This window comes from Scyliorhinus canicula, chromosome 14 (assembly GCF_902713615.1).
Source record: "Scyliorhinus canicula chromosome 14, sScyCan1.1, whole genome shotgun sequence".
In the NCBI taxonomy this organism is placed as follows: Eukaryota; Metazoa; Chordata; class Chondrichthyes; order Carcharhiniformes; family Scyliorhinidae; genus Scyliorhinus; species Scyliorhinus canicula.
Genome location: NC_052159.1, coordinates 48,981,772 through 49,009,071, shown reverse-complemented (window position 1 = coordinate 49,009,071; position 27,300 = coordinate 48,981,772). Strand labels below are relative to the sequence as shown.

At 51.8% G+C, this 27,300-nt stretch overlaps 1 protein-coding gene across 6 annotated transcripts in view; it reads left to right on the top strand.

Moving 5' to 3' along the window:
• The window catches only part of wasf3b (WASP family member 3b), a 142,551-nt gene that overhangs the window by 47,727 nt on the left and 67,524 nt on the right, over positions 1 to 27,300 (top strand). For 5 of the 6 annotated variants that reach the window (XM_038818149.1, XM_038818145.1, XM_038818144.1 and 2 more), the window contains one exon: positions 4,000 to 4,159. In XM_038818149.1, the coding sequence (XP_038674077.1) occupies positions 4,027 to 4,159 (133 nt within the window). In that variant the 5' untranslated portion in view covers positions 4,000 to 4,026. The remainder of the gene's footprint in view (positions 1 to 3,999; positions 4,160 to 27,300) is intronic. The other variant, XM_038818147.1, reaches the window with a different exon arrangement.

The following is a 27,300-nucleotide window of genomic DNA, read 5'->3' as shown; positions in this document are numbered from 1 at the left end:
CCCGGCACCCCCCTCCCCCCCCGGCACCCCCTGCACCCCCTCCCCCCTGCACCCCCTGCACCCCCTCCCCCCCCTGCACCCCCTCCCCCCCCCCCCCTGCACCCCCTCCCCCCTGCACCCCCTCCCCCCCTGCACCCCCTCACCCCCTGCACCCCCTCACCCTCGCCCACTGCACCCCCTCACCCACTGCACCCCCTCACCCACTACACCCCCTCCCCCCCTGCACCCCCTCCCCCCCTGCACCCCCTCCCCCCCTGCACCCCCTCCCCCCTGCACCCCCTCCCCCCCTGCACCCCCTCCCCCTGCACCCCCTCCCCCCTGCACCCCCTCCCCCTGCACCCCCTCCCCCTGCACCCCCTCCCCCTGCACCCCCTCCCCCCCGCACCCCCTCCCCCCCGCCCCCCCTCCCCCCCCCACCCCCCCCCCCCCGCACCCCCTCCCCCCCCGCACCCCCTCCCCCCCGCACCCCCTCCCCCCCGCACCCCCTCCCCCCCCGCACCCCCTCCCCCTCCGCACCCCCTCCCCCCCCGCACCCCCTCCCCCCCCCACCCCCCCCCCCCCGCACCCCCTCCCCCCTGCACCCCCTCCCCCCCCACCCCCTCCCCCCCCGCACCCCCTCCCCCCCACACCCCCTCCCCCCCACACCCCCTCCCCCCCCCCCGCACCCCCTCCCCCCCGCACCCCCCTCCCCCCGCACCCCCTCCCCCCCGCACCCCCTCCCCTCCCCCCCCGCACCCCCTCCCCCCCCCGCACCCCTCCCCCCTGCACCCCTCCCCCCCTCCCCCCCGCACCCCCTCCCCCCCTCCCCCCCGCACCCCCTCCCCCCCGCAACCCCCTCCCCCCTGCAGCCCCTCCCCCCCTGCACCCCCTGCACCCCCTGCACCCCCTCCCCCCCTGCACCCCCTCCCCCCCTGCACCCCCTCCCCCCCTGCACCCCCTCCCCCCCTGCACCCCTCCCCCCCGCACCCCCTCCCCCCCGCACCCCCTCCCCCCCCGCACCCCCTCCCCCCCCCCCGCACCCACTCCCCCCGCACCCCCTCCCCCCCTCCCCCCCGCCCCCCTCCCCCCCCCGCACCCCTCCCCCGCCCCCCTCCCCCCCCACCCCCCGCCCCCACCCCCTCCCCCCCGCAACCCCCTCCCCCCGCACCCCCCCTCCCCCCGCACCCCCTCCCCCCCGCACCCCCTCCCCCCCCCGCACCCCCTCCCCCCCGCACCCCCCTCCCCCCCGCACCCCCTCCCCCCCGCACCCCCTCCCCCCTGCACCCCTCCCCCCCGCACCCCCTCCCCCCCGCACCCCCATCCCCCCTCCCCCCCCCCTCCTCCCCCCGCACCCCCTCCCCCCCGCACCCCCTCCCCCCCGCCCCCCTCCCCCCCGCACCCCCTCCCCCCCGCACCCTCTCCCCCCGCACCCCCTCCCCCCGCACCCCCTCCCCTCCGCACCCCCTCCCCCCCCGCACCCCCTCCCCCCCGCACCCCTCCCCCCCGCACCCCCTCCCCCCCGCACCCCCTCCCCCTCCCCCCCGCACCCCTCCCCCCCCCGCACCCCCCTCCCCCCCGCACCCCCTCCCCCCCGCACCCCCCGCCCCCCCGTCACCCCCTCCCCCCCGTCACCCCCTCCCCCCCGCACCCCCTCCCCCCCGCACCCCCGCCCCCCGCACCCCCTCCCCCCCGCACCCCCTCCCCCCCGCACCCCCCTCCCCCCCGCACACCCCTCCCCCCCGCCACCCCTCCCCCCGCACGCCCCTCCCCCCCGCACCCCCTCCCCCCCGCACCCCCCCCCGCACCCCTCCCCCCCCCACCCCTCCCCCCGCACCCCCCCCGCCCCCCGCATCCCCTCCCCCCGCACCCCCTCCCCCCCCCGCACCCCTCCCCCCCCCCGCACCCCCTCCCCCCGCACCCCCTCCCCCCCGCACCCCTCCCCCCCGCACCCCCCCCCCCCCGCACCCCCTCCCCCCCCGCACCCCCTCCCCCCCCCCCCCACCCCCTCCCCCCGCACCCCCTCCCCCCGCACCCCCTCCCCCCCCACCCCCCTCCCCCCCGCACCCTCCCCCCCGCACCCCCCCCCCGCACCCCCTCCCCCCCGCACCCCCTCCCCCCCGCCCCACCCCCTCCCCCCCGCACCCCTCCCCCCCCGCACCCCCTCCCCCCCGCACCCCCCCCCCCCGCACCCCCTCCCCCCGCACCCCTCCCCCCCGCACCCCCTCCCCCCCCCACCCCTCCCCCCCCCCACCCCCTCCCCCCCCAGCCCCCTCCCCCCCCACCCCCTCCCCCCCGCCCCCCCCCCCCCCTCACCCCCCCTCCCCCCCCGCACCCCCTCCCCCCCGCACCCCCACCCCCTCCCCCCCTCCCCCCCCCCCCCGCCCGCCACCCTTCCCCCCACGCACCCCCTCCCCCCGCACCCCCCTCCCCCGCACCCACCCCTCCCCCCCGCACCTCCTCCCTCCCCCCTACGCCCCTCTCCCCCGCACCCCCTGCACCCCCTGCACCCCCTACCCCCTGCACCCCCTCCCCCCCTGCACCCCTCCCCCCCTGCAGACCCCCTCCCCCCCGCACCCCCTCACCCCCCCGAACACCCCTCCCCCCCGCACCCAATCCCCCCGGCACCCCCTCCCCCCCTCCCCCCCGCCCCCCTCCCCCCACGCCCCCTCCCTCCCCCGCCACCACCTCCCCCCGCACCACCCTCCCCCCGCACCCACGCCCCCCGCACCCCTCTCCCCACCCACCCTCCCCCCGCACACCCCTCCCCCCCGCACCCCCTCCCCCCCGCACCCCCTCACCCCCCGCACCCCCTCCCCCCCCGACCCCCTCCCCCGCACCCCCCTCCCCCCCGGCACCCCCTCCCCCGCACCCCATCCCCCCCGCACCCCCCCCCCCCCGCACCCCCTCCCCCCCCGCACCCCCTCCCCCCCCGCACCCCCTCCCCCCCCGCACCCCCTCCCCCCCCGCACCCCCTCCCCCCCGCACCCCCCCCCGCACCCCCCTCCCCCCCGCCCCCCCCGCCCCCCTCCCCCCCTCCCCCCCCTGCACCCCCTCCCCCCCTGCACCCCCTCCCCCCTGCACCCCCTCCCCCCCTGCACCCCCTCCCCCCCCTGCACCCCCTCCCCCCCTGCACCCCCTCCCCCCCTGCACCCCCTCCCCCCCTGCACCCCCTCGCCCCCTTCCTCCTCCCAGTTCCCACCCTTCCCCCTCCCCTTTGCCTCCTTCCTCTTCACCCCTTCCCGTTCTTCTCCTTCCCCTTCCCTTTCCTCTCCTTCCCCCTCCCCTCCAATCCGCTCCCCTCCCCTCCAATCCGCTCCCCTCCCCTCCCCTCCAATCCTCTCCCCTCCCCTCCACTCCTCTCCCCTCCCCTCCAATCCTCTCCCCTCCCCTCCAATCCGCTCCCTCCCCTCCAATCCGCTTCCCTCCCCTCCATTCCTTTCACCTCCCCTCCAATCTGCTCCTCCCCCCTCCAATCCGCTCCCCTCTCCTCTCCCCTGCCCCGCCGCTCCCCTTCCCCCACTGCACCTAATGGTCTCGGCACGGTGAACCGCAGCGCCACTCTCCTCACCACCATCTTGTTGACGGCGATGGTGTGTGTGCGGAGTGGAGTGCTTAAATGCTGCTGCTTGTCAGCCTCTCGAGTACCAATCCCGATTCCAACTAATCAGTCACCATTTTTCATTGGAATCGGTCATGTTCCATGTGGTGCCGCCTTAACAGTTGGTGGATTGAAATAGGAAGCACACCAATTTTGCTGTCATAGAACACCACCGATTCAGTCCCAGTGTCAGCATTTAGATCTGGCGCAGAGAATTCCGCCGCATATGTTTGCTTTCATTGGTAAATCTGCATTTTACAGTAGTCAAATCTATGTAATTCACATTCTCACAAATGTAGAAAATTTCAGCTTTAGCACTGTATGCTCTAAACTTAGCATTTGTGTAATTTTGCCTAGTTAATATGTAGCCAAATGAAATCAATGGAAATAGGTTTGTTGCTCTGTTGTTGTGTTGTTTTTAGCAGGTGGTGTTCTATCCTCAAGAAAACATGCCATTAGTAAAGAGGAACATTGAACCCAGGCACCTCTGTCATGGTGCTTTGCCTGACGGAATTAGCAATGAACTGGAGTGTGTCACCAACAATACACTAGCAGCCATCATTCGTCAGCTCAGCAGTCTTAGTAAGTGTAGATGCCTCTTTCTTTTCAGAGTTTGTTAACTTTAGATCCAAATGATGAAAATAATCTAACAACTGCTTGTTGTCTCAACATTTTTTTGCAAACATTTTACAATACAATGTCGCAGTGAGGATCGGCTTGCCTCATTGGAGGCTGAGGCTGCGGTAGCACAAGTGATTAGCACTGTGGCTTCACAGCGCCAGGGTCCCAGGTTCGATTCCCTGCTGGGTCACTGTCTGTGCAGAGTCTGCACGTTCTACCCGTGTCTGTGTGGGTTTCCTCCGGGTGCTCCGGTTTCCTCCCACAGTCCAAAGACGTGAAGGTTAGGTGGATTGGCCATGATAAATTGCTATTAGTGACCAAAAAAAAAGGTTAGGAGGGGTTATTGGGTTACGGGGAAGTGAGGGCTTAAGTGGATCGGTGCAGACTCGATGGGCTGGGTCGTATCGGCCGATTTCTCTGCTTAATGTGGATGCAAAAAGTCTAACTAAGGTATAGGTGTTAAGGTTGGAGCCGTGCCTCCCAGAGGTTGTGGGAGAGGACCAGACGGGCTTCGTAAAGGACAGGAAGCTGTTGTCTAATGTGAGGCGGTTTCTCAATGTCGTTCTTGCACCGGTGGTGGTGCCAGAGATAATTGTATCGATGGACACAGAGAAGGCCTTCGATAGGGTTGAATGGAGATACTTATTTATGGTTCTGGGGAAGTTCGGGTTTGGGCATAGGTTTGTATCATGGGTGCGGTTGTTGTATGAGGCATCTTCAGCTAAGGTGCGAACTGACGACAATGCTGGTGGGTGGGGGGAGGAGGAGGAGAGAGAGTAGAGCACAGGGTTTCAGGGTACCTTTATACACTGATGATTGTCATAATATACATCCATGTATATAATGGAGTGCAGACAGGCAGTGATTGACACACAGGATGACCAGTAAGCACACAGAACACAGCAGCCAATCACCAGACAGGACACGACCACTACAAAGCCAGAGGGCACCAGTTTTCCCGCTCTCTCGGGATCCAGCCTCTGAGTCAGTCAGAGCTCATGAGCATAGCCAGTGCAAACACCATGTGGTAGTCAGTAAGTCTGGTCAGGCTAGCATCAGGCCTCCAGTCAAGTCAGCATAGTGTCAACCCACAGTTGAACATGTAAAATAGTTAGATGTTAAATAAAATCGTGTTTCATCTCATCAAGTGTTGGAAGTCTGTCTCTCACTACACTGCATCAAACGCAGTCCACATAGACCCAGCCTGCCCAACACATCAATTATATTTTGTTCTGTGTAAGCAACCTGGGGATGGTAATGGGTAATATCATGGGGATATTGGAAAGGTTCAGTTAGTTTTCAGGGTACAAGTTGAATGTTGGGAAGAGTGAGTTTTTTGTGGTTGGCCCCATGGGGAGGAGGGGGGGGGGGGTGCAGCTGAGGTAAGGGGACTGTCTTTTCGGTGTGCTGGGACTAGCTTTTGCTATTTGGGGGTTCAGGTGGCGTGAGACTGGGCACAGCTTGTGAAACTGAACTTTACTCATTTGGCAAGTTGGCTGAAGGCGGATATGCAGAGATGGGGCAGCCTTCCATTGTCTATGGTGGTCCGGGTGCAGGCGATTAAAATGAATGTCTTGCCAAGATTTGTGTTCTTGTTTCAGTGCCCTCCGTTCTTTCTGCCTAAAGCATTCTTTCGGGGTTCTGGAGCTGCTCATAACGGGGTTTATATAGGCGGCCGCCTCTGATTCTATTGGGGGGTTTTGCAGAGGGCGATACAGACCTGAGGAGGCTGGCACTGCCAAACCTGTTGCTTTACTATTGACCGGCCAATGTGGAGAAGGTGTGGGTCGATTTGGAGACCAGGACATTATCTAGGTACAGATTGAGTCGGGGTCATGTAAGGGGTCCTGCCAGGAGGCACTGGTGATGGCTATGCTGCCATTCACGCCAAAGTATTTGTCGAACCTGGTGGTCATCTCTATGCTAAAGATATGGCGGCAGCTTCACCAGTATTTCAAGCTGGGGGGGGGGCGGGGTGCGGTGGTGTCAAGGTGGTCCCCTATCTGTGGGAACTATTTGTTTCAGCCAGGGAAAATTGATGGCACATTTGGGAGGTGGAAAGGTAAGGGGCTGGCGCAGGATAAGGACTTCTTTTGGAGGTTCGGTTTGCTGCCTGGGAGAAGCTGAGGGAGAACATAGGTCTTGGTGGGATGGATATGTTCAGGGGCGTTCCCAACATTCCTGGCAGTGCTGCCGCCCACTTTGCTGGAGAGAATAGTTTCATGTGCGGGTTCAGAGGAAGGCAGCACATCTGGCTTACATGGTTGGATCATGATGGAAGAGCCGGTTTTCATGGAGGAGATAATGTCCTAATGTCCAGGGCTGAAGGAACTGTTCCTGTGCTGTATTGTTCTTTGTTCTTTGACGTGAGGGGAGCGATTGATGAGTTCTATTGGAGATGATGTCTATTATATTGCATTTTAAGGATCTGGTCAGTTAGCAGTTTTTTTTTGGGGGGGGGTCGGGGGAGTTGTAAGGGTTGGGTTTTGTTTTTGGTCAGTTAGGATTTGTTGAGAGTGTTGATATGTGGTTTGTTGTTTTGACTGTTACTTGTATATTTTGTATAAATGGTTAAAAACCGAATTACAATATTTTAAAAAAACATGAACTTGGAAGAATATTTGGGACATTTAAGACATGATATTGGATAGACTGTTAGAAAGTGAATCAACAGCTCTGGAAATGCTGGCAGAGCTAAATGTTGTCAGCGTTCATGTGGAAGTTGACCCAAGTTAGTTGCAAATTAAGCGTACTATCAGGCTGGTTTGGTTGATGTGTTTGTTACTTTGTTCTGATTTCTAATTTTAAGAGCATAAATAAGTAATGAAAAGTCTTTAAATGGAACATCACTTCTTGTTTTTAAATAAAGTAGTTTCATGATTCAGTCTACCTGAAAGGAACAGAAACCATGTGAGGATATTGATTAAAATGTTTACACATTTAGTTTACCATAGGATAACCGTCTCTGCAAAGCGAACAGTTCTGTGAGGGATATTGGTGGCTATTAAGGGGACAGTGGCGTTGGGAGATTTTGAGTTGCTTGTGTACCATTTAATAACATATAGTTAGACTTTGATACCTGCAGACTATTGCCAGGATTTTCCAGGTCCAGAGGCAGAACCACATATTCCCACCCAAAGTCAACGGTCTTTTGCATGCTCTCCAAATTCCGGTTTTTGTTTGCCTATGCCATCCAAATGATAGTAAGGTGAGATTTATATCTCACAAAATACATCCAGTGGGGGTTTGTGTCATCACATCCTTTCAAGGTTAGAATACATTGCATTGGATCGTGCCCAGAATTTTCTTCAGCCTCTTAAGTTTCAACCTGAGTGTGTGATTCTCAATTTGACTGTTGAACAAAGTATTCCTCGGTTCCTTACTCTGCACTCTTCCTGCAACATTTCCCAATGGCTCTTGGTCTCCAGATAGTCTCTGTTTTATCTGGCTCTTAGATGTGAAGACCAATCTGATTTGGGAGGAAGATGAGGCACACCTTAAGGAGTAGCTCACATCAGGCTTGTAGGCTGAATCAGCTAAATCTGAGGCTGAGTGGGCCAAATCTAGTTGCCCACCTTAAATGAGTTCTGACTCTGGGAGTGTGTTATATATAATGAAATATGTTCACTAATTAAATTGCAGTATTATCTGCTGATTCATTTCTCAACATTTCTGTGGGCCAGTGTCTTCACAGACCACAATGCAATCCTTTTGATGTTAGTCAATGGCAGGAGTTATGCTAATGAAATGAATATATCTTCACATTACAGTTGTAAATGTTTACGGTACCACAAAATTGCAATGTGACTTCTGCATTCAAATTACACTTTTATCATATAGCTTTTTCTTCATAGATTTTGTTCAATTTTTGGGAGTTGACTCATCGCGTTTGCAGCACAGAATGATGCCATTTGGCCTTTCGTGCTCACGCCAGTCAACAAAGATCTGTCCATACTGATCCCATTTCCTAGCCCTTGGCCCATAACCCTGCAGGTTTCAACAGTGCAAGTGCATATCTAAATACTTCTTAAATGTTACAAGAGTTTCTGACTCAACAACTCTTCGAGGCAGTGAGTTCCAGACTCTCTCCACCATCTGGACAAAAAAGTTTCTCCTCTACGCCCTTCTTAGCCGTCTACCTCTTGCCTTCAATCTATGCTCCCTGGTTATTGATCCCTTTACAAATGAAAAAAAGTGTTTTCCTATCCACCCTACCTATGCCCCTCATATCAGGTCTCCTCTAAACCTTCTCTGCTGCAAGGAAAACAGCCCCAGGCTATTCAATCTTTCTTCGTAGCTCAGATCCTCCAGCCAAGGCAGCATCCTGGTAAAACCCCTCTGCACCCTCTCCTGTGCAATCACAACCTTCCTATAACATGGTGACCAGAATTACACACCGTACTCCAGTTGTGGCCTAATACTGTTTTATACAGTTCCACCATGACCTCCCTGCTCTTGTCAAGTGAATTCACACATGTCGTTGGCACCCTTCCAGCTAGGAAAGATGATGGATGCATGGCAGACAATCTATTTCAGATGGGGCATCTTCATATGGTGCAACTTTTGCTGATGGCTGAGGAGGCTGTTCTTGGGAGGCAGGTACTTCTACAAGTGCTACATAGGTTGTTGGCACTGGCATCTGATGCCAATCTACTGTAACATCTGGTCATCCTGGTGCCAGTCCTCTGTCAGCAGCTAGTGACACCCAAATGTGATGATCAGTGTTTTAATGCTTTCATCTCGTGCGTGCAGGCATCCTCAAAGCGGCACTTTGGTCATTTTGCTGGTGGTCTAGCTCTAGCTATCTCACCTGTCATATAAGTGTCCCTTTAAAAAAGGTTTTTGTCTTATCACACGGCTTCAGTGATGCCATTGTGTGGGTGGAGCAGGGCTGTAACTGTGTGAGATATTTTTGGTTTCAGTTTTCAGTTTGACTGCTGTGGACTCAGCGGGAGAAAGAAGTGTTCCCTGACTTTCTACATTTTCATGTTTAAAAACTGATCCAGAAGTAAACAGGTTGTGGCTACCTGCTTTGATAATTTAAAAGATATAGGGCGCGATTCTCCGACCCCCACGCCGGGTGGGAGAATCGCAGGAGTGCCGGGCGATTCACGCCCTGGCACCCCCACCGATCGTCGGGCCGGCGTCTCTGAAAGACGCACTCTTTTACCTCCGCCGCCCCACAAGATCAATCCTCCATGTCTTGCGGGGCGGCGGAGGGGAGGACGGCAACCGCACACGCGCGGGTTGGCGTCGGCCAACCTGCGCATGCGCAGGTGACGTCATTTAGGCGCCGCCGGCCGCGTCATTCAGGCGGCGCCGCGTTGACACGGGCGCCAAGGCCCGGCACGCGAGATTGATGCACCGCTGCTCCTAGCCCCCTGGGGGTGGGAGAATAGAGGGTGAGGAGCGGCCTCCGACGCCGGAGTGAAACACTCCGGTTTTCACTCCAGCGTCGGCACTTTGTCTCCCTTTGGGAGAATTGCGCCCATAGTTTGCTTTCCCGAAGGAGTTTGAAACTGCTGGTTGAGACTGGTTCAGAATTTCAGGAGTTTCTGTGCTCATCCTAGCCAAATTCAACATTAAGGTTGTAGGTAAGGTGAACTCCATAATAGACTTTGGGGTTTCTAAGCCCTGGCCCATAACAAAATTGGAAGCTTGCGGGATAAAAGTCTATCTTTCGTGATTGGGTTGGCTCAGTGAACTTATAGACAGTGAAGGGTGAGCATATTTGCTTTTCAGGTGTTGTATTCAAGTTCAAGTAGGGAGTGTTTTGCAGACAATGGCTCTTTCAGAGGCTCAGATGTTTTTGGGGGTGGAGAAGGTCACGCGCAGTACCTTACAAATGGAGACTTAAGGTGAGGCTTTTAGAATTGGCAAAAACATTGCAGTTAATATTGCCTGACACCAAGTACGGAAATCATGACCTCCCAAGTGAAATAAAAATGTTACTTGATGCAAGTATTGTGTGGAAACATTGTTCATGCTACCTTAATTTATTTAAATCTAAAAACCATATCTGGTCTGAAGGGGCACTGACTGCACGAGTGGAAGTGTATTTGTATAATAATAATGTTTATTATTGTCACAAGTAGGCTTACATTAACACTGCAATGAAGTTACTGTGAAAATCCCATTTAGTCGCCACACTCCGGCGTCTGTTGGGGGACAATGAGAAGAATTCAGAATGTCCAATTCACCTAACAGCACGTCTTTAGGCTCTTGTGGGAGGAAACCGGAGCACCCAGAGGAAACCCACGCAGACATGGGGAGAACATGCAGACACGGACAGACGGTGACCCAAGTCGGGAATCGAACATGGGATCCTGGCGCTGTGAAACCACAGTGCTAACCACTGTGCTAATGTGCTGCCCATTAATATATAAAAACAAGATGCTAAAGCTGGAAATCTGAAAAAAAAGTGCTGGAATACTCGGTGGGCAAGACAGCATGTGTGAGAGAGAAACAGAATTAACATTTTACATTGGTGATCTTTCATCAGAACTGACAGAGGTTAGAATGAGGCAGATTTTAAGCAAGTACAGAAGCAGAGGACGAAAGGACAAAAGGGACATTGTGTGATGGGGTGGAAAGCAGAGTGATTAAACTACAAAAGCAGGTGGTAATGGGACATGTAAAGAAACAAAAGATTGGTTTCGAGAAGAATAGAAACAGGAAATTCTGGAAATACTCAGCAGGTCTAGCAGCAACTGAGAAGAAATTTTCAGATGGTTGACCTTGCATGTGTTTTTCTCATGCTGCCTGACCTGCTGAGCATTTCCTGTATTTTCTGTTTTCATTTCAGGATTTCCAACATCTACAATATTTTTGCTTGTGTTAGTGGATATAGAGGAGCTGAACAGCAGATCTGCTATCCAAAAGAAAAAAATTGGAAAACAGTCGTTCTGATCTGAAATTTTTGAACTCCGCTGTGAGTCCAGAAGAGTGTAAAGTGCCTACATGAGGAACATGAAGTGCTGTTCTTCAAGCTTCTGTTTGGCATCACTGCAGGAATGTCGGAAGTTGAAGACAGAATGGAATGGAGAATTAAAATGACGAGTGAACGGAAGTTCCGTGTTATGCGTTGTCCTTGTGGGCTCTGTATGTGAGCCGTTGCACGGCTCTGCCCATAGGGGGAGATGAGGAGCTTGTACAGGGCTCCACCCTTGGCTCCGCCCATGGCCCCTCCCACTACCGGAAGTATAAAGTGCTGCAGCCGTACGCCTGCTCTCAGTTCCTCTGGTCGCAGGCAGGCTCAGTTGTAAGACTATTATAACCGCAGTTTACTTCCAATCGTGTCTCTAGTGAATTGATGGTCACATCAGTAAGTTATTAATATTCTATGTAAAGTTGAAGTGCACGAGATTATGGGCAGTATCTTGAGATGTCTTGGTTAGCAAACAGGAAGCAAAAAGTTGGAATAAATGGGTCTTTTTCTGATTGGTAGGCAGTGACTAGTGGGGTAGCGCAGAAATCTGTGCTCGGACCCCAACTGTTCACATTATATACTAATTATTTGGATGAGGGAACTCAATGTATTATCTCCACATTTGCAGATGATACAAAGTTCGGTGGGAGATGAGCTGTGAGGAGGATGCAGAGATGCTTCAGCGGGATTTGGACAGGCTGACTGATGGGCATACGCATGGCAGATGCAGTATAATGTGGATTAAGGTGAAGTTATCTGCTTCAGTAGAAAAAATAGGAAGGCAGATTATTATTTGAATGCCCGTAGATTGAGAGAGGTGGATACTCGGTGAGACCTTGGTGTTCTCGCGCCTCAGTCGCTGAAAGTAAGCGCTGAGGTGCAGTAGTCAGTAAAGAACGTAAATGGTCTGTTGGCCTTCATAGCGAGAGGATTGAGTATAGGAATAGAGATGTTTTATTGCAGTTGTACAGGGCATTGGTGAGGCCACACCTGGATTATAGTGTGCAGTTTTGGAGTCCTTGTCTGAGGAAAGATATTCTTGCTGTGGAGGGAGTGCAGCAAAGGTTTACCAGGCTGATTCCTGGGATGGGGGACTGTCATGAGGAGAGACTAAGTTAGGATTTTATTCATTGGAATTTAGACGAGTGAAAGGGGATCGCATAGAAACTTACAAAATTCAAGCAGGATTAGACAGGATAGATTCAGAAAGAATGTTCCTGATGGTGGGGGACTCCAAAACTGGGGGTCATAGTTTGAGGATAAACGGTAAACCTTTTGGGACTGAGGTGAGGAGAAGTGGCTTCATCCAGAGGGGTGAATCTGTGGGATTCACTACCACAGAAGGTAGTTGATACCAAAACTCTCTGTATAATTTCAAGAAGGAATTAGATATAGCTCTTGGGGCTAAAGGGATGAAGGGATATGAGGGGAAGGCGGGATCAGGGAATTGAACTTGATGATCAGCCATGATCATAATAAATGAAGGGCTGAATGGCCTCCTCCGCCTTCTATTTTCTATGTATGTTGCTATGTAGCTCATGTTAACTTTATACTTTGATAAATTATATAAATTTTGGCATCCCATGTCAGTCTTACAAATTATACTCGTTATTTATTCACCATATATGGCAGCACTTCATGTACAGATTAGTAAATTTAAAAGATTATTTTCTCACCAAATGTGATGAATAGAAACTACAATTATGAACAATTAGGATAAAATTATAACTATATTAAAAATGTTTTAAAGAATAAAAATTGAAAAGTGAAAAGATGATCTATCTACCCAAGACTAAGAACTTAAATGGAATTAGAATTGAGATATTAACTATTAATCAAAGGACTCCAATTGACTGAAGGGATTTCCCACCTACTTCAAATACATCCTATAGAGTTTGTGTAGAACTCTCCATGATTCCACTCCAAATCATTATGTATTCTGGTGTAGTGGCCTACTGACTTCTCAACATGACTCTAACTTTCCAGCTGCTGCCCCATCTATGCCTTTCCAACCCACTGCTATAAATGGCCCTGGTGAGTCTGGAGTTCCGGTAGACTTTTTCCTTTCCACCAGCTACCACTGCTTCCTATTTGGCAATATGTCATCAGAAATAACAGTATATACGTAAACTGAGATACAAGATCTTTAAGTGGCTCCTCCCTTCCAGAAGGCATTAGAGAATAACCGTGATCCGTCTTGGTCACAACTCTTAGTCAGAGTTACCTTTTCAATCTTCTAACTGCTTTTGCCCCTTTAAGGTCAAGCCTTGCGCTGTCTTTACTGCTTGGCTCATTCTTGACTATCAAAGTCCTGCTGGGAATCCAGTGTACTTCATTGATTTAACAGAGGTGTGATTATTATCTCGGCACTATTCATTGTATATTTCCATAATAAAAATATAGATATATCGTGGCACGGTGGTACTGTTGCCTCACAGCGCCAGGGTCTCAAGTTCGATTCCTGCTTGGGTCACTGTCTGTACGGAGTCTGCACGTTCTCTCCGTGTCAGCGTGGTTTTCCTCCGGGTGCTCCAGTTACCTCCCAAAAAATCCCGAAAGACATGCTATTGAGTCATTTGGACATTTTGAATTCTCCTTCCGTGCTCATGAAAAAACACCGGAATGTGGCGACTAGGGGATTTACACAGTAATTTCATTGCAGTATTAATGTAAGCCTATTTGTGACGATAAAGATTATTATTATTATTATTAATATTAATAATAATAAAAACTATTGATGCTCATCAATATTAAGAGTTACAAATAGAAAATAAAGTAACTAAATATTTACAGTGCCTATGGCATCATTTAATCAATTTTATGTAAGTGAATCTCTGCACAAATGCTTCATTGTTATGTACATATTTATAAAACAAGTTATCATAGTGGTATTGGGGACAGTATAGTCAAAGGGATTGACCATCAAAGAGCGTGAGTCCAGAGAACTGTGTTCCCTGCGTGGTGCCAGGGTTTGGAACATCTGTTTAGCTGGAGAGGATCTTACAGCAGTAAGGGGAGAACACAGTTGTTTAGTCTATGTAGGTACCGATGACATATGTAGGACAAAGAAGGAGTTTCCACACAGTCAGTATGAGGAACTTGCCACTAAATTAAGAAGGAGACCTCAAAGGTCATTCATTATCTTTGGATTATTATCTGAGCCACATGTAGACTTCCGGTTGCAGTTATGCGGAGCTAAGTCGCACGTTCGGCAGCTCCTGCTATCATAGGACTTTTGGGCTCTTTTTAGGGCCCACTACGGCGCTTGTTTGACTTTTCCCGGTGTGGAAAGGGTACAGCAACATTTCCCTGCTGGTGTATGGATTGGACCAGGAGCGGGGCGATTTAAAAAAAGTGCCATTAGAGCAGAGAAAGGTGCGAGGGAGGAAGACCAAGATGGCGACGGGCGGGGACCAGGCAGCGTGGGCGCAGGAGCAGCAGGAGCTGCTCCAACGCTGCTTTAGGGAGCTTAAGGCAGAGTTGCTGGAACCGCTAAAGGCCTCATTTGACAAGCTCCTGGAGACCTAGGCGGCCCATGGGGCGGCGATCCGTGAGGTCCGGCAAAAGGTCTCGGAGAACGAGGATGAGATCCTAGGCCTGGCGGTGAAGGTGGAGGCGCACGAGGTGCTCCACAAGAAGTGGCAGGCGAGGTTTGAGGAGATGGAGAACCGGCCGAGGCAAAAGAATCTGAGGCTCCTGGGTCTCCCGGAAGGGCTGGAGGGATCGGACATGGGGGCCTATGTGGTCACCATGTTGAATTCGCTGATGGGAGCGGGGTCCTTCCAAGGGTCCTTGGAGCTAGAGGGGGCCCACCGGATGCTGGCGAGGAAACCCAAGCCCAGCGAGCCGCCAAAGGCGGTGCTGGTGCGGTTCCACCGGTTCGCTGATCGAGAGTGTGTGCTTAGGTGGGCCAAGAAGGAGCGGAGCAGCAGATGGGAGAATGCGGAGGTCCGAATCTACTAAGATTGGAGTGTGGAGGTGGCGAGGAAGAGGGCCGGTTATAATCGGATGAAAGCAGTGCTGCACAGGAGAGGGGTGAAGTTTGGCATTTTACAGCCGGCGTGCCTATGGATCACCCACAAAGACCGTCCTCACTATTTTGAGTCCCCGGAGGAGGCCTGGGCCTTTGTTTAGGCCGAAAAACTGGACTCAGACTGAGGGGGTGGGGGATGGTTGTGTTGTGCTTCGAGGGGGGGTTCTTTCTTTGTTCTTTGGGGAGTTGATGAGGGGTTGTTCAGACCCGCCAGATGGGCTCGTGAAGGCGCTTAGCCTGGGGGGTTGATGGTCGGTAGGGGTTGATGGGGCCTCATGTGGGGAGGGGAGGGGGAGGTGGCCTGGGATGGGGCTAGTGAGATTGGGCCTGAAAGGGGAGCTGCGCCAGAGGAGGCGGGGCTGGCCGAGCAGGAAGCGCGGGCTTTTTCCCGCGCTAAGGGTGGAAGGGGGCGTGGCTGAAGTTGGAAGTGCAGGCTTTTTCCCGCGCTGGGACCTGAAGGGGAAGGAGATGAGCCTGTTCGTGGGAGGGGAGGGGCACGGGGGGGGGGGGGGGGGGGGGGGGGCTGGTCGTTGGTGCGGTGGGAGTGGCCGGGGTCAGCAGGAGTCAGCTGACTCACGGGAGTACAATGGGGGGAGCAACGCAGCTAGGGGGGAACCTAGCTAGGAGGGGAGGGGGAGGGAGAAGGAGGGGTACTGGGTTGCTGCTGAAAGGGCCAGGGGGGGAACTGGAGCTGTCAGAAGGGGTCGGGACGGGGATCTGCCGCTGTGGGGAACAGGCCGTGCGGGGGACGCGGGCACTTGGCTGGTCGAAGGGCTATGGCTGATCGGCCGGGGGGGGGGGGGGGGGGTGTGAATAGCCCCCGGAACCTGCTGATAACCTGAAATGTAAGGGGAAGGCCGGTCAAACGGGTCCGGGTATTCGCACATCTGAAAGGGCTGAGGGCGGATGTAGCCATGCTCCAGGAGACGCACCTAAGGGTGGTGGATCAGGTAAGGTTGAGAAAGAGGTGGGTAGGGCAAGTCTTCCATTCGGGCTTAGATGCGAAGAACCGGGGGGGTGGCAATTTTGGCGGGGAAGAGAGTATCGTTCGTGGCGTCGATCATGGTGGCGGCAGATATGTGATGGTAAGTGGCAAGCTCCAGGGGGAGCGGGTGGTGCTGGTCAATGTGTACTCCCCGAATTGGGACGATGCGGGCTTCATGCGGCGTAAGTTGGGGCGGATTCCAGACCTTGAGACAGGGGGTCTAATAATGGGAGGGGATTTCAACACGGTGCTGGACCCGGCATTTGATCGCTCCAGGTCCAGGGCGGGTAGGAGGCCGGCGACGGCCAAGGTGTTGAGGGGGTTCATGGACCAGATGGGAGGGGTGGACCCCTGGAGATTTGAGAGGCCGGGGGTTAGGGAATTCTTGTTGTTCTCCCATGTCCACAAAGCCTACTCCCGGATTGACTTTTTTGTTTTGGACAGGGTGTTGATTCCGAGGGTGGAGGACGCGGAATACTCAGCGATAGCCATCTCAGACCACGCTCCGCATTGGGTGGACCTTGAGTTGGTTGGGGGGGGGGGGGGGGGGGAACTAATGATATTGGGGAGATGCAAGTTGGGGTGGTCTGGGAGCCGCTGAAGGCAGTGGTTAGAGGGAAGCCGATCTCCATTAGGGCACACAAGGAGAGGGGGGAGAGGAGGGAGAGGTTGGTGGGGGAGATGGTGAGGGTAGATAGGACGTACACGGAGGTCCCGGAGGCGGGACTGCTGAGGAAGTGACATAGCCTCCAAGCTGAGTTTGATTTATTGACCCCCAGGAAAGCGGAGGCGCAGTGGAGGAGGGCGCAGGGGGTGGTATATTAATATGGGGAAAAGGCGAGTCGGATGCTGGCGCACCATTCCGGAAGCGGGAGACAGCTAGGGAGATCGGGTGAGTTAGGGACGGAGGAGGGAGCATGGTACGAAGCGCGATGGGCATCAACGGGGTCTTTAGGAGCTTTTACGAGGAACTGTACCGGTCAGAGCCCCCAGTGGAGGAGGGAGGGATGGATTGCTTCCTGGACAAGCTGAGGTTTCCGAGAGTGGAGGAGGAGTAGGTGGCGGTGTTGGGGGCGCCAGTTGGACTGGAGGAGCTGGTCAAAGCGATAGGGAACATGCAGACAGGGAAGGCACCGGGGCCTGACGGATTCCCGGTTGAATTCTACAAAAAGTTTTCAGACCTGCTGGGCCCGCTGCTAGTTAGGACCTTCAACAAGGCAAGGGAAGGGAAGGGGAGGCACTGCCCCCGACGATGTCCAGGGCGCTGATCTCCCTGATCCTGAAGCGAGATAAGGATCCCCTACAGTGTGGGTCATATAGACCGATTTCACTCCTAAATGATGCGAAGTTGCTGGCAAAGATATTGGCCATGAGGATTGAGGACACCGTGCCACAGGTCATACACGAGGATCAAACGGGTTTTGTGAAAGGGAGGCAGTTGAATGCTAATGTACGGAAGCTCTTAAATGTTATAATGATGCCGGTAGTGGAAGGAGAGGCGGCGATAGTGGTGGCGATGGATGCGGAGAAGGCCTTTGATAGGGTGGAATGGGGATACCTATGGGAGGTGTTGAAAAGGTTCGGGTTTGGAGAGGGGTTCGTTAGGTGGGTGAGGCTGCTATACGAGGCCACGGTGGTGAGTGTGGCTACGAATGGAAGGAGGTCGGAGAATTTCCGACTGTACCGGGGGACGAGGCAGGGGTGCCCCCTGTCTCCCCTGCTCTTTGCGCTGGCGATTGAACCCCTGCCCATGGCGCTGAGGGGAGTCGAGGAACTGGAGGGGGATAGTGCGAGGGGGGTGGGGGGGGGAGGAGCATCGGCTGTCATTATACGCGGATGACCTACTGTTGTACGTGGCGGACCCGGTGGGGGGAATGCCGGAGGTGATGAGGATCCTGAGGGAGTTTGGGGATTTCTCCAGGTATAAGCTCAATGTAGGGAAGAGTGAGCTGTTCGTAGTGCACCCAGGGGACCAGGAGAGGGGGGTTGGGGAGCTCCCGCTGAAGAGGGTGGAGATGAGTTTTAGGTACCTAGGGGTACAGGTAGCTAGGAGCTTGGGGGCCTTACACAGGCTTAACTTCACGAGGCTGGTGGAGCAGATGGAGGAGGAGTTTAAGAGGTGGAACGCGTGCCGCTCTCCGTAGCGGGTAGGGTCCAGTCAGTCAAAATGACGATGCTCCCGAGGTTTTTGTTCTTGTTCCAGTGCCTCCCTATCCTGATTCTGAAGGCTTTTTTCAGGCGGTCAATAGGAGCGTTATGGGGTTTGTGTGGGCGCAGAAGATCCCGAGGGTGAGAAGGGTGTTCCTGGAGCGGGGTAGGGACAGGGGGGGGTTGGTTCTGCCTAACCTCTCTGGGTACTACTGGGCCGCCAACGTGGCGATGATACGTAGGTGTGTAATGGAGGGGGAGGGGGCGGCATGGGAGAGGTTGGAGATGGCGTCCTGTGTGGGCACGAGTCTGGAGGCGCTGGTGACGGCGCCGCTACCGCTTCCCCCATCGAGGTATACGAGGGTTCATTTGTTTTTTTCCTTTATTGGGTGTGTATATGTGCTTTCATGTTAATTATTTCTGTTAATTTATTATCTGTGTATAGGCTGGGGGGGGGGGGGGGGGGGGGGTTACTGTTCTTATTTCTTTCTGTTCTTGTTGGTAAAAAATTTTGAAAACTTGAATAAAAATTATTTAAAAAAAATAAATAAATCTGAACCACATGTAAATTGGCATAGGATGTTTCAGATTAGGCAGATTAATGTGTGGCTCAATGCATGGGAGATGTGGTTTCTGGTACGTGAGGCACTGGCACTGCGGAAAGTGGGACCTGTTCTATTGGTACCGTCTACACCTGAACCCTTGCAAGCCAACATAATCAGGGTAGAGAGGATTTTAAACTAAATTGTAGAAATAGGGAAGTAGAGAGGATTTTAAACTAAGTAGTGGAGGCAAGGGATCAAATTTGGGAAGACATGGTAAATCGAAGAATAGGGACCAGGCAAAAGAGAAAGATATTATTTTGGGAAATGAAAAATAGATCATGACAGGAAGGGATAGAGAATACAAATGGATTTGGAAATAAAAGGATAAAACTAAAGTCTTGTATCTGAATGCACAGAATATTTGAAATAAAACAGATAAACAGAGAGCAACCATAGAAATAAATAAGGTTTGAAAGCTGTTACAGAGACATGGTGGCTGGAGGGCATTGATTGGGAGCAGAATATTACAGGGTACAGGGCATTTGGGAAGGAGAGGAAGCGAGAAAAGGTGGAGGGATGGCTTTGTTATTTAATGATGGTAATAGTGCCATTATTACCAATTATTATTAGAGGGATGACCGAAGTTCAGGCAACCACGATGTGGAAATCCTTTTGTTCATGTAGGCCTATTTTTTCAACCCTGCCCCTCACCTGAGAAGTGGTGACACTCAGGTTAAATCACCACCAGTCAGCTCTTCCCCCTCAAAGGGGAAAGCAGCCTATGGCCTGTGGTGAATGTGATTCACACCGGATTATAATCTGTATATACATGTGTCTATATTGTAAGTGCAGTTGCACTACCTGACCTCCAGGGGGAGTAGCTCTGGGAATGCTCGAGAGTTGTACTGGGCTCCTCCCTTGGCTCCGCCCAGGACTCCTCCCCGAGGAGCTGCTGTATAAAGATCAATGCCACAGGGTCAGCCGGCCAGTTCACCGAAAGTTCAACGGCTAACAGGCTGGCTCTGTTGTAAGTATATTAAAACCGCTATTCTAATCCTACAAGCACGTGTCCGTAGAATTGTTGGTTCCAACATGGCCATCTGGGACTATGATGACTTTTCTTACAGAGGTGAGCAATGGTTACGTCAAGAAGTCATTTGTGGGAATGGTTTATAGGCACCCTAATAATAACCACATGGTAGGGTGGAGCATAAAAGAAGAAATCATGGGAGCTTGTCAGAAAAGTGCAGCAATAATCATGCGAGATTTTAATTTACATATAAACTGGAAAACGTCAGATGGGCAAAGGTAACCTAGATGAGGTTTGATAGTTTCTTAGAACAGCATGTTCTGAAGCCAATCAGAGAGCAGGCTACCCTAGACCTGCTCAACCTTGGTACACGTGACAATAAATGTAAATCAAATCATAGTGAAGGTGCCCCTATGTAGCAGCGACTATAATATGATTGAATTTTACATTCAGTTTGAGGGAGCGAGGAGTGGGTCTGCGACTATGTTTTAAACTTAAATAAAAGCAATTATGAGGGCATGAAAGTAGAGTGGCTAATGTGAATTAACAAAGTAGATGAAGGGCTAGGTCAATAGAGATGCAATGATCATCCACTGAATGATCACCGAAATGAACAGCTTGTCGTATCAGGAACAGTTGAGGACTCTGGGTCTGTACTCGTTGGAGTTTGAAAGGATGAGGGGGGAACCCTCTTGAAACTTACAAGATACTGCGAGGCCTAGATAGAGTGGACGTGGGGAGGATGATTCCACTTGTAGGAAAACTATAACCAGAGGACACCATCTCAGACTAAAGGGACAATCCTTTAAAACAGAGATGAGGAGGAATTTCTTCAGCGTGAGGATGGTGAATCTGTGGAACTCTTTGCTGCAGAAGGATGTGGAGGCCAAATTACTGACTGTCTTTAAGACATAGATAGATAGGTTCTTGATTAATAAGTGGATCAGGGGTTTTGGGGAGAAGGCTGGGGAATGGGATGAGAAAAATATCAGCCATGATTGGATGGCGGAGCAGACTCGATGGGCCGAGTGGTCTAATTCTGCTCCTATGTCTTATGGTCTTATGGTAAACATTCCGTGTATTTGTATTCAAAATACACAGGATAACTACATTCCAACTGTAAAAAAAAAATGCCCAAGGGACGACACACCATCCGTGGTCAACTAGAAAGGCTAAAGATAGGATCAAACTTAAAGAAAAAACATGTAATTGCAAAGATAGGTGGAAGGCCAGAAGATTGGACAGAATATAAGGAACAACAAAAGATTAATAAGTAGGGAAAAGTTAGCATATGAGAGAAAGCTAACCAGAAATATAAAAACAGATAATAAGAGTTTCTATAAATATTTTAAAAGGAAATTAGTTAACAAAGTGAGCATTGGTCCTAGAGAAAGTGATTGTGGAGATTTGATGATGGGCAACAAGGAAATGGCAGATGAATTGAATGGTGATTCTGCGTCAGTCTTCAGTACATGAGGATCATCCCAGAAGAAGTTATAAATCAAGAAATAGAAAGGAGAATCTAGATCAAGGGGTCACTGTTTAAAAATAAGGAATTGCCCATTTAAAATGGAGATGAGGCAAAATTGTTTCTCTGAGGGTCGGTAGTCTTTGAAACTCTCTTCCTGAAAAGATAGTGAATTTATTGGACAGATACATGGTGAGAAAGAGGTTGGTAGACTATCGGGGGTAGTGGAATGTATATTTGAGGTTACTATCAAATTGGCCATTCTATAATTAAATGGTGGAGCAGGCTCGAGGGGTTGAATGGACTACTCCTCCTTGTTCGTATGTTCATTGTTTTTCTGTTGTGATAAAAATGACTGATGTTAGATTTAATTGTAGGAATGATAATTGTTGCATAAAGTGGAAGTGTAACAACACGGTGGTATATTTTGGTTTTCTGGAACAGTGTAATAGAAAAATAACATGGATGCAAGGAAAAGGTGAGCAAGACCGTAGTAAACTGCAGTGGACCAAAGAGTCAGTTCCTAGTACTTTGCTCCTACTATGCAAAAGGTTGATTAATTAAAAACCAACAAACATTTCTTGTGTATCAATAGTTTAAAAAAAACTGCAGTTTTGTTGGGGGAGAAGAGTAGCAATGAAAATTGAGTTCTGAATGCCCGCCCAGAACCATTCTCATACAAACATTCTATGCATTGGAACAGTTGGTACTTACTTTTGAAAAGCAATTAGTCTTGGACTTTGCCTGGGATAAGGATAACTGCAGTTCCCAACTGTTGCTGGGAGCTCTGGTTTGGCTGAACTCCCCATTGCCAGCAGCCTACTTCTTTTGGCAGCCCGGACTCTATTCCTGTGCACAGATTTCTTGCTTGAATGAAATAACATGCTGGTTAGCCAAAAAAGAAAAGTACAGCACGGGGCAGGCCTTTCGGCCCTCCAAGCCTGCGCCCACCATGCTGCCACCTAACCTAAAACCTTCTACACTTCCAGGGTCTGCATTTCTCGATACCCACCCTATTCATGTATTTGTCAAGGTGCCCCTTAAGTGTCACCATCATACCTTCTTCCACCACCTCCGGCAGCAAGTTCCAGGCATCCACTACCTTGTGTGTAAAACTTATGTCCCCTGGTAATTGACTCTTACACTCTGGCGAAAAAGCCTCTGACTACCCACTCTGTCTATGCCCCTCATAATTGTGTAGACTTCTACCAGGTCACCCCTCAACCTCCGTTGTTCCAGTGAGAACAAACCAAGTTTTTCAAACCCATCCTCATAGCTAATGCCCCCCATACCAAGCAACATCCTGGTAAACCTCTTCTGTACCCTCTCCAAAGCCTCCACATCCTTCTGGTAGTGTGGTGACCAGAATTGAACACTATATTCCAAGTGTGGCCTTACTAAGGGTCTATACAGCTGCAGTGTTACTTGCCAATTTTTATACTCAATGCCCCGGTGATGAAGGCAAGCATGCCATATGCCTTTTTGACTACCTTCTCCACCTGTGTTGCCACTGTGATCTGTGGACCTGTACACCCAGATCCCTCTGCCTGTCAACACTCTTAAGGGTTCTGCCATTTTCTGTATATTTCTGACTTTCATTAGACCTTCCAAAATGCATTACCGTACATTTATCCGGATTAAATTCCATCTGCCATCTCTCTGCCCAACTCTCCAACCGATCTATATCCTGCTGCAATCTCTGACAGTCCTCATCACTATTTGCAATTCCACTAACCTTTGTGTCGTCCGCAAACCTACTAATCAGACCAGTTACATTTTCCTCCAAATCTTTTATGTTTACTACAAACAGCAAAGGTCCCTGCGGAACACCACTAGTCACAACCCTCCATTCAGAAAAGCACCTTTCCACTGCTACACACTCTTCTAAGACTGAGCCAGCTCGATATCCATCTTGCCAACTCACCTCTGACCTGTGTGACTTCACCACCTTGCCAGTCTGCCATGAGGGACCTTGTTAAAGGCCTTACTGACGTCCATGTAGATAACATCCACTGCCCTACCTTCATCAATCATCTTCAACACTTCAAGACGCCCAACACCACCTCCTATTTGATCTCAATGTGACCCAGACTATCAACACGCCCTTCCCCAGACTCATCATCCACCATGTCTTACCGTTTTGGATACTTGTGGAGGGGACGACTTACCAGAGGTAAGCCATGGGGTACGGGCCTCTGGCACGGATTCTGTCTCTGTTGCTCAGAAGGGAAGGGGGGAAAGGAGTAGAACATTAGTAATTGGGGACTCAATAGTCAGGGGCACAGATAGGAGATTTTGTGGGAGCGAGAGAGAGACTCACGTTTGGTATGTTGCCTCCCAGGTGCAAGGGTACGTGATGTCTCGGATCGTGTTTTCCGGGTCCTTAAGGGGGAGGGGGAGCAGCCCCAAGTCATAGTCCACATTGGCACTAACGACATAGGTAGGAAAGGGGACAAGGATGTCAGGCAGGCCTTTATGGAACTAGGATGGAAGCTCAGAGCGAGAACAAACGGAGTTGTTATCTCTGGGTTGTTGCCCGTGCCACGTGATAGTGAGACGAGGAATAGGGAGAGAGAGCAATTAAACACGTGGCTACAGGGATGGTGCAGGCGGGAGGGATTCAGATTTCTGGATAACTGGGGCTCTTTCTGGGGAAGGTGGGACCTCTATAGACAGGATGGTCTACATCTGAACCTGAGGGGCACCAACATCCTGGGGGGGAGATTTGTTAGTACTCTTTGGGGGGGCTTAAACTAATTCAGCAGGGGCATGGGAACCTGGATTGTAGTTTTGGGGTAAGGGAGATTGAGAGTATAGAGGTCAGGAGCACAGATTTGACTTCGCAGGAGGGTGCCAGTGTTCAGGTAGGTGGTTTGAAGTGTGTCTACTTCAATGCCAGGAGTATACGAAATAAGGTAGGAGAACTGGCAGCATGGGTTGGTACCTGGGACTTCGATGTTGTGGCCATTTCAGAGACATGGATAGAGCAGGGACAGGAATGGTTGTTGCAGGTTCCGGGGTTTAGGTGTTTTAGTAAGCTCCGAGAAGGGGGCAAAAGAGGGGGAGGTGTGGCGCTGCTAGTCAAGGACAGTATTACGGTGGCGGAAAGGATGCTAGATGGGGACTCTTCTTCCGAGGTAGTATGAGCTGAGGTTAGAAACAGGAAAGGCGAGGTCACCCTGTTGGGAGTTTTCTATAGGCCACCTAATAGTTCTAGGGATGTAGAGGAAAGGATGGCGAAGATGATTCTGGAAAAGAGCAAAAGTAACAGGGTAGTTGTTATGGGAGACTTTAACTTTCCAAATATTGACTGGAAAATATATAGTTCGAGTACATTAGATGGGTCGTTCTTTGTACAATGTGTGCAGGAGGGTTTCCTGACACAATATGTTGACAGGCCAACAAGAGGCGAGGCCACATTGGATTTGGTTTTGGGTAATGAACCAGGCCAGGTGTTAGATCTGGAGGTAGGTGAGCACTTTGGAGACAGTGACCACAATTCGGTGACCTTTACGTTAGTGATGGAAAGGGATAAGTATACCCCGTAGGGCAAGAGTTATAGCTGGGGGAAGGGCAATTATGATGCCATCAGACATGACTTAGGATGTGTAGGTTGGAGAAGTAGGCTGCAAGGGTTGGGCACACTGGATATGTGGAGCTTGTTCAAGGAACAGCTATTGCGTGTTCTTGATAAGTACGTACCAGTCAGGCAGGGAGGAAGGGGTCGAGCGAGGGAACTGTGGTTTCCCAAAGAAGTGGAATCTCTTGTTAAGAGGAAGAAGGAGGCCTATGTGAAGATGAGGCGTGAAGTTACAGTTGGGGCGCTTGATAGTTACAAGGAAGCGAGGAAGGATCTAAAGAGAGAGCTAAGACGAGCAAGGAGGGGACATGAGAAGTCCTTGGCAGGTAGGACCAAGGAAAACCCAAAAGCTTTCTATAGGTATGTCAGGAATAAAAGAATGACTAGGGTAAGAGTAGGGCCAGTCAAGGACAGTGGTGGGAAGTTGTGTGTGGAGGCTGAGGAGATAAGCGAGATACTAAATGAATACTTTTCGTCAGTATTCACTCAGGAAAAAGATAATGTTGTGGAGGGGAATGCTGAGACCCAGGCTATTAGAATAGATGGCATTGAGGTGCGTAGGGAAGAAGTGTTGGCAATTCTGGACAAGGTGAAAATAGATAAGTCCCCGGGGCCTGATGGGATTTATCCTAGGATTCTCCGGGAAGCCAGGGAAGAGATTGCTGAGCCTTTGGCTTTGATTTTTATGTCATCATTGGCTACAGGAATAGTGCCAGAGGACTGGAGGATAGCAAATGTGGTCCCTTTGTTCAAGAAGGGGAGTAGAGATAACCCCGGTAACTATAGGCCGGTGAGCCTCACGTCTGTTGTGGGTAAGTCTTGGAGAGGATTATAAGAGATACGATTTATAATCATCCAGATAGGAATAAAATGATTAGGGATAGTCAGCATGGTTTTGTGAAGGGTAGGTCATGCCTCACAAACCTTATCGAGTTCTTTGAGAAGGTGGAGTTGGAGACCGTGTGGAAGGATGTTGCCGGTTACAGAGGGACATAGATAAGCTGCAGAGCTGGGCTGAGAGGTGGCAAATGGAGTTTAATGTAGAGAAGTGTGAGGTGATTCACTTGGGAAAGAATAACAGGAATGCGGAATATTTGGCTAATGGTAAAATTCTTGGTAGTGTGGATGAGCAGAGGGATCTCGGTGTCCATGTACATAGATCCCTGAAAGTTGCCACCCAGGTTGATAGGGTTGCGAAGAAGGCCTATGGTGTGTTGGCCTTTATTGATAGAGGGATTGAGTTCCGGAGCCATGAGGTCATGTTGCAGCTGTACAAAACTCTGGTACGGCCGCATTTGGAGTATTGCGTACAGTTCTGGTCACCTCATTATAGGAAGGACGTGAAAGCTTTGGAAAGGGTGCAGAGGAGATTTACCAGGATGTTGCCTGGTATGGAGGGAAAATCTTATGAGGAAAGGCTGATGGACTTGAGGTTGTTTTTGTTAAAGAGAAGTAGGTTAAGAGGTGACTTAATAGAGGCATACAAAATGATCAGAGGGTTAGATAGGGTGGACAGTGAGAGCCTTCTCCCGCGGATGGAGGTGGCTAGCATGAGGGGACATAGCCTTAAATTGAGCGGTAATAGATATAGGACAGAGGTCAGAGGTAGGTTTTTTACGCAAAGAGTGGTGAGGCTGTGGAATGCCCTACCTGCAACAGTAGTGAACTCGCCAACATTGAGGGCATTTAAAAGTTTATTGGATAAGCATATGGATGATAATGGCATAGTGTAGGTTAGATGGCCTTTAGTTTTTGACTTCCCATGTCGGTGCAACATCGTGGGCCGAAGGGCCTGTACTGTGCTGTATCGTTCTATGTTCTAAGTCCTTTTCTCTTTGGTGAAAACTGATGTAAAGTACTCATTCAGTACATCGCCCATTTCCTCTGATTCCATGTGTAGATTCCCTCCCCTGTCCTTGAGTGGGCCAACCCTTTCCCTGGCTACCCTCTTGCTCTTTATATATGTGTAAAAAGCCTTGGGGTTTTCCTTAATCCTGTTTGTCAATGACTTTTTGTGACCCCTTTTAGCCCTCCCGACTCCTTCAGTTCTTCCTCCTTAACTTATATTCCTCATGGGGCGTTGTCTATTCGCAGCTGTCTAGCCCTTACAAATGCTTCCTTTTTTTTTGGACAAGGCTCACAATATCCCTCATTATCCAAGGTTCCTGAACCTTGCCATACTTATCCTTCTTCCTCACAGGAACATGCCAGTCCTGAATTCGTATTAACTGACATTTGAAAACCTCCCACATGCCAGATGTTGATTTACCCTCAAACATCCGCCCCCAATCTAGATTCTTCAGTTCCTGCCTGATATTGTTATAATTAGCTTTCCTCCAATTTGGCACTTTTCACCCAAAGACTACTCTTATCTTTACCCAACAG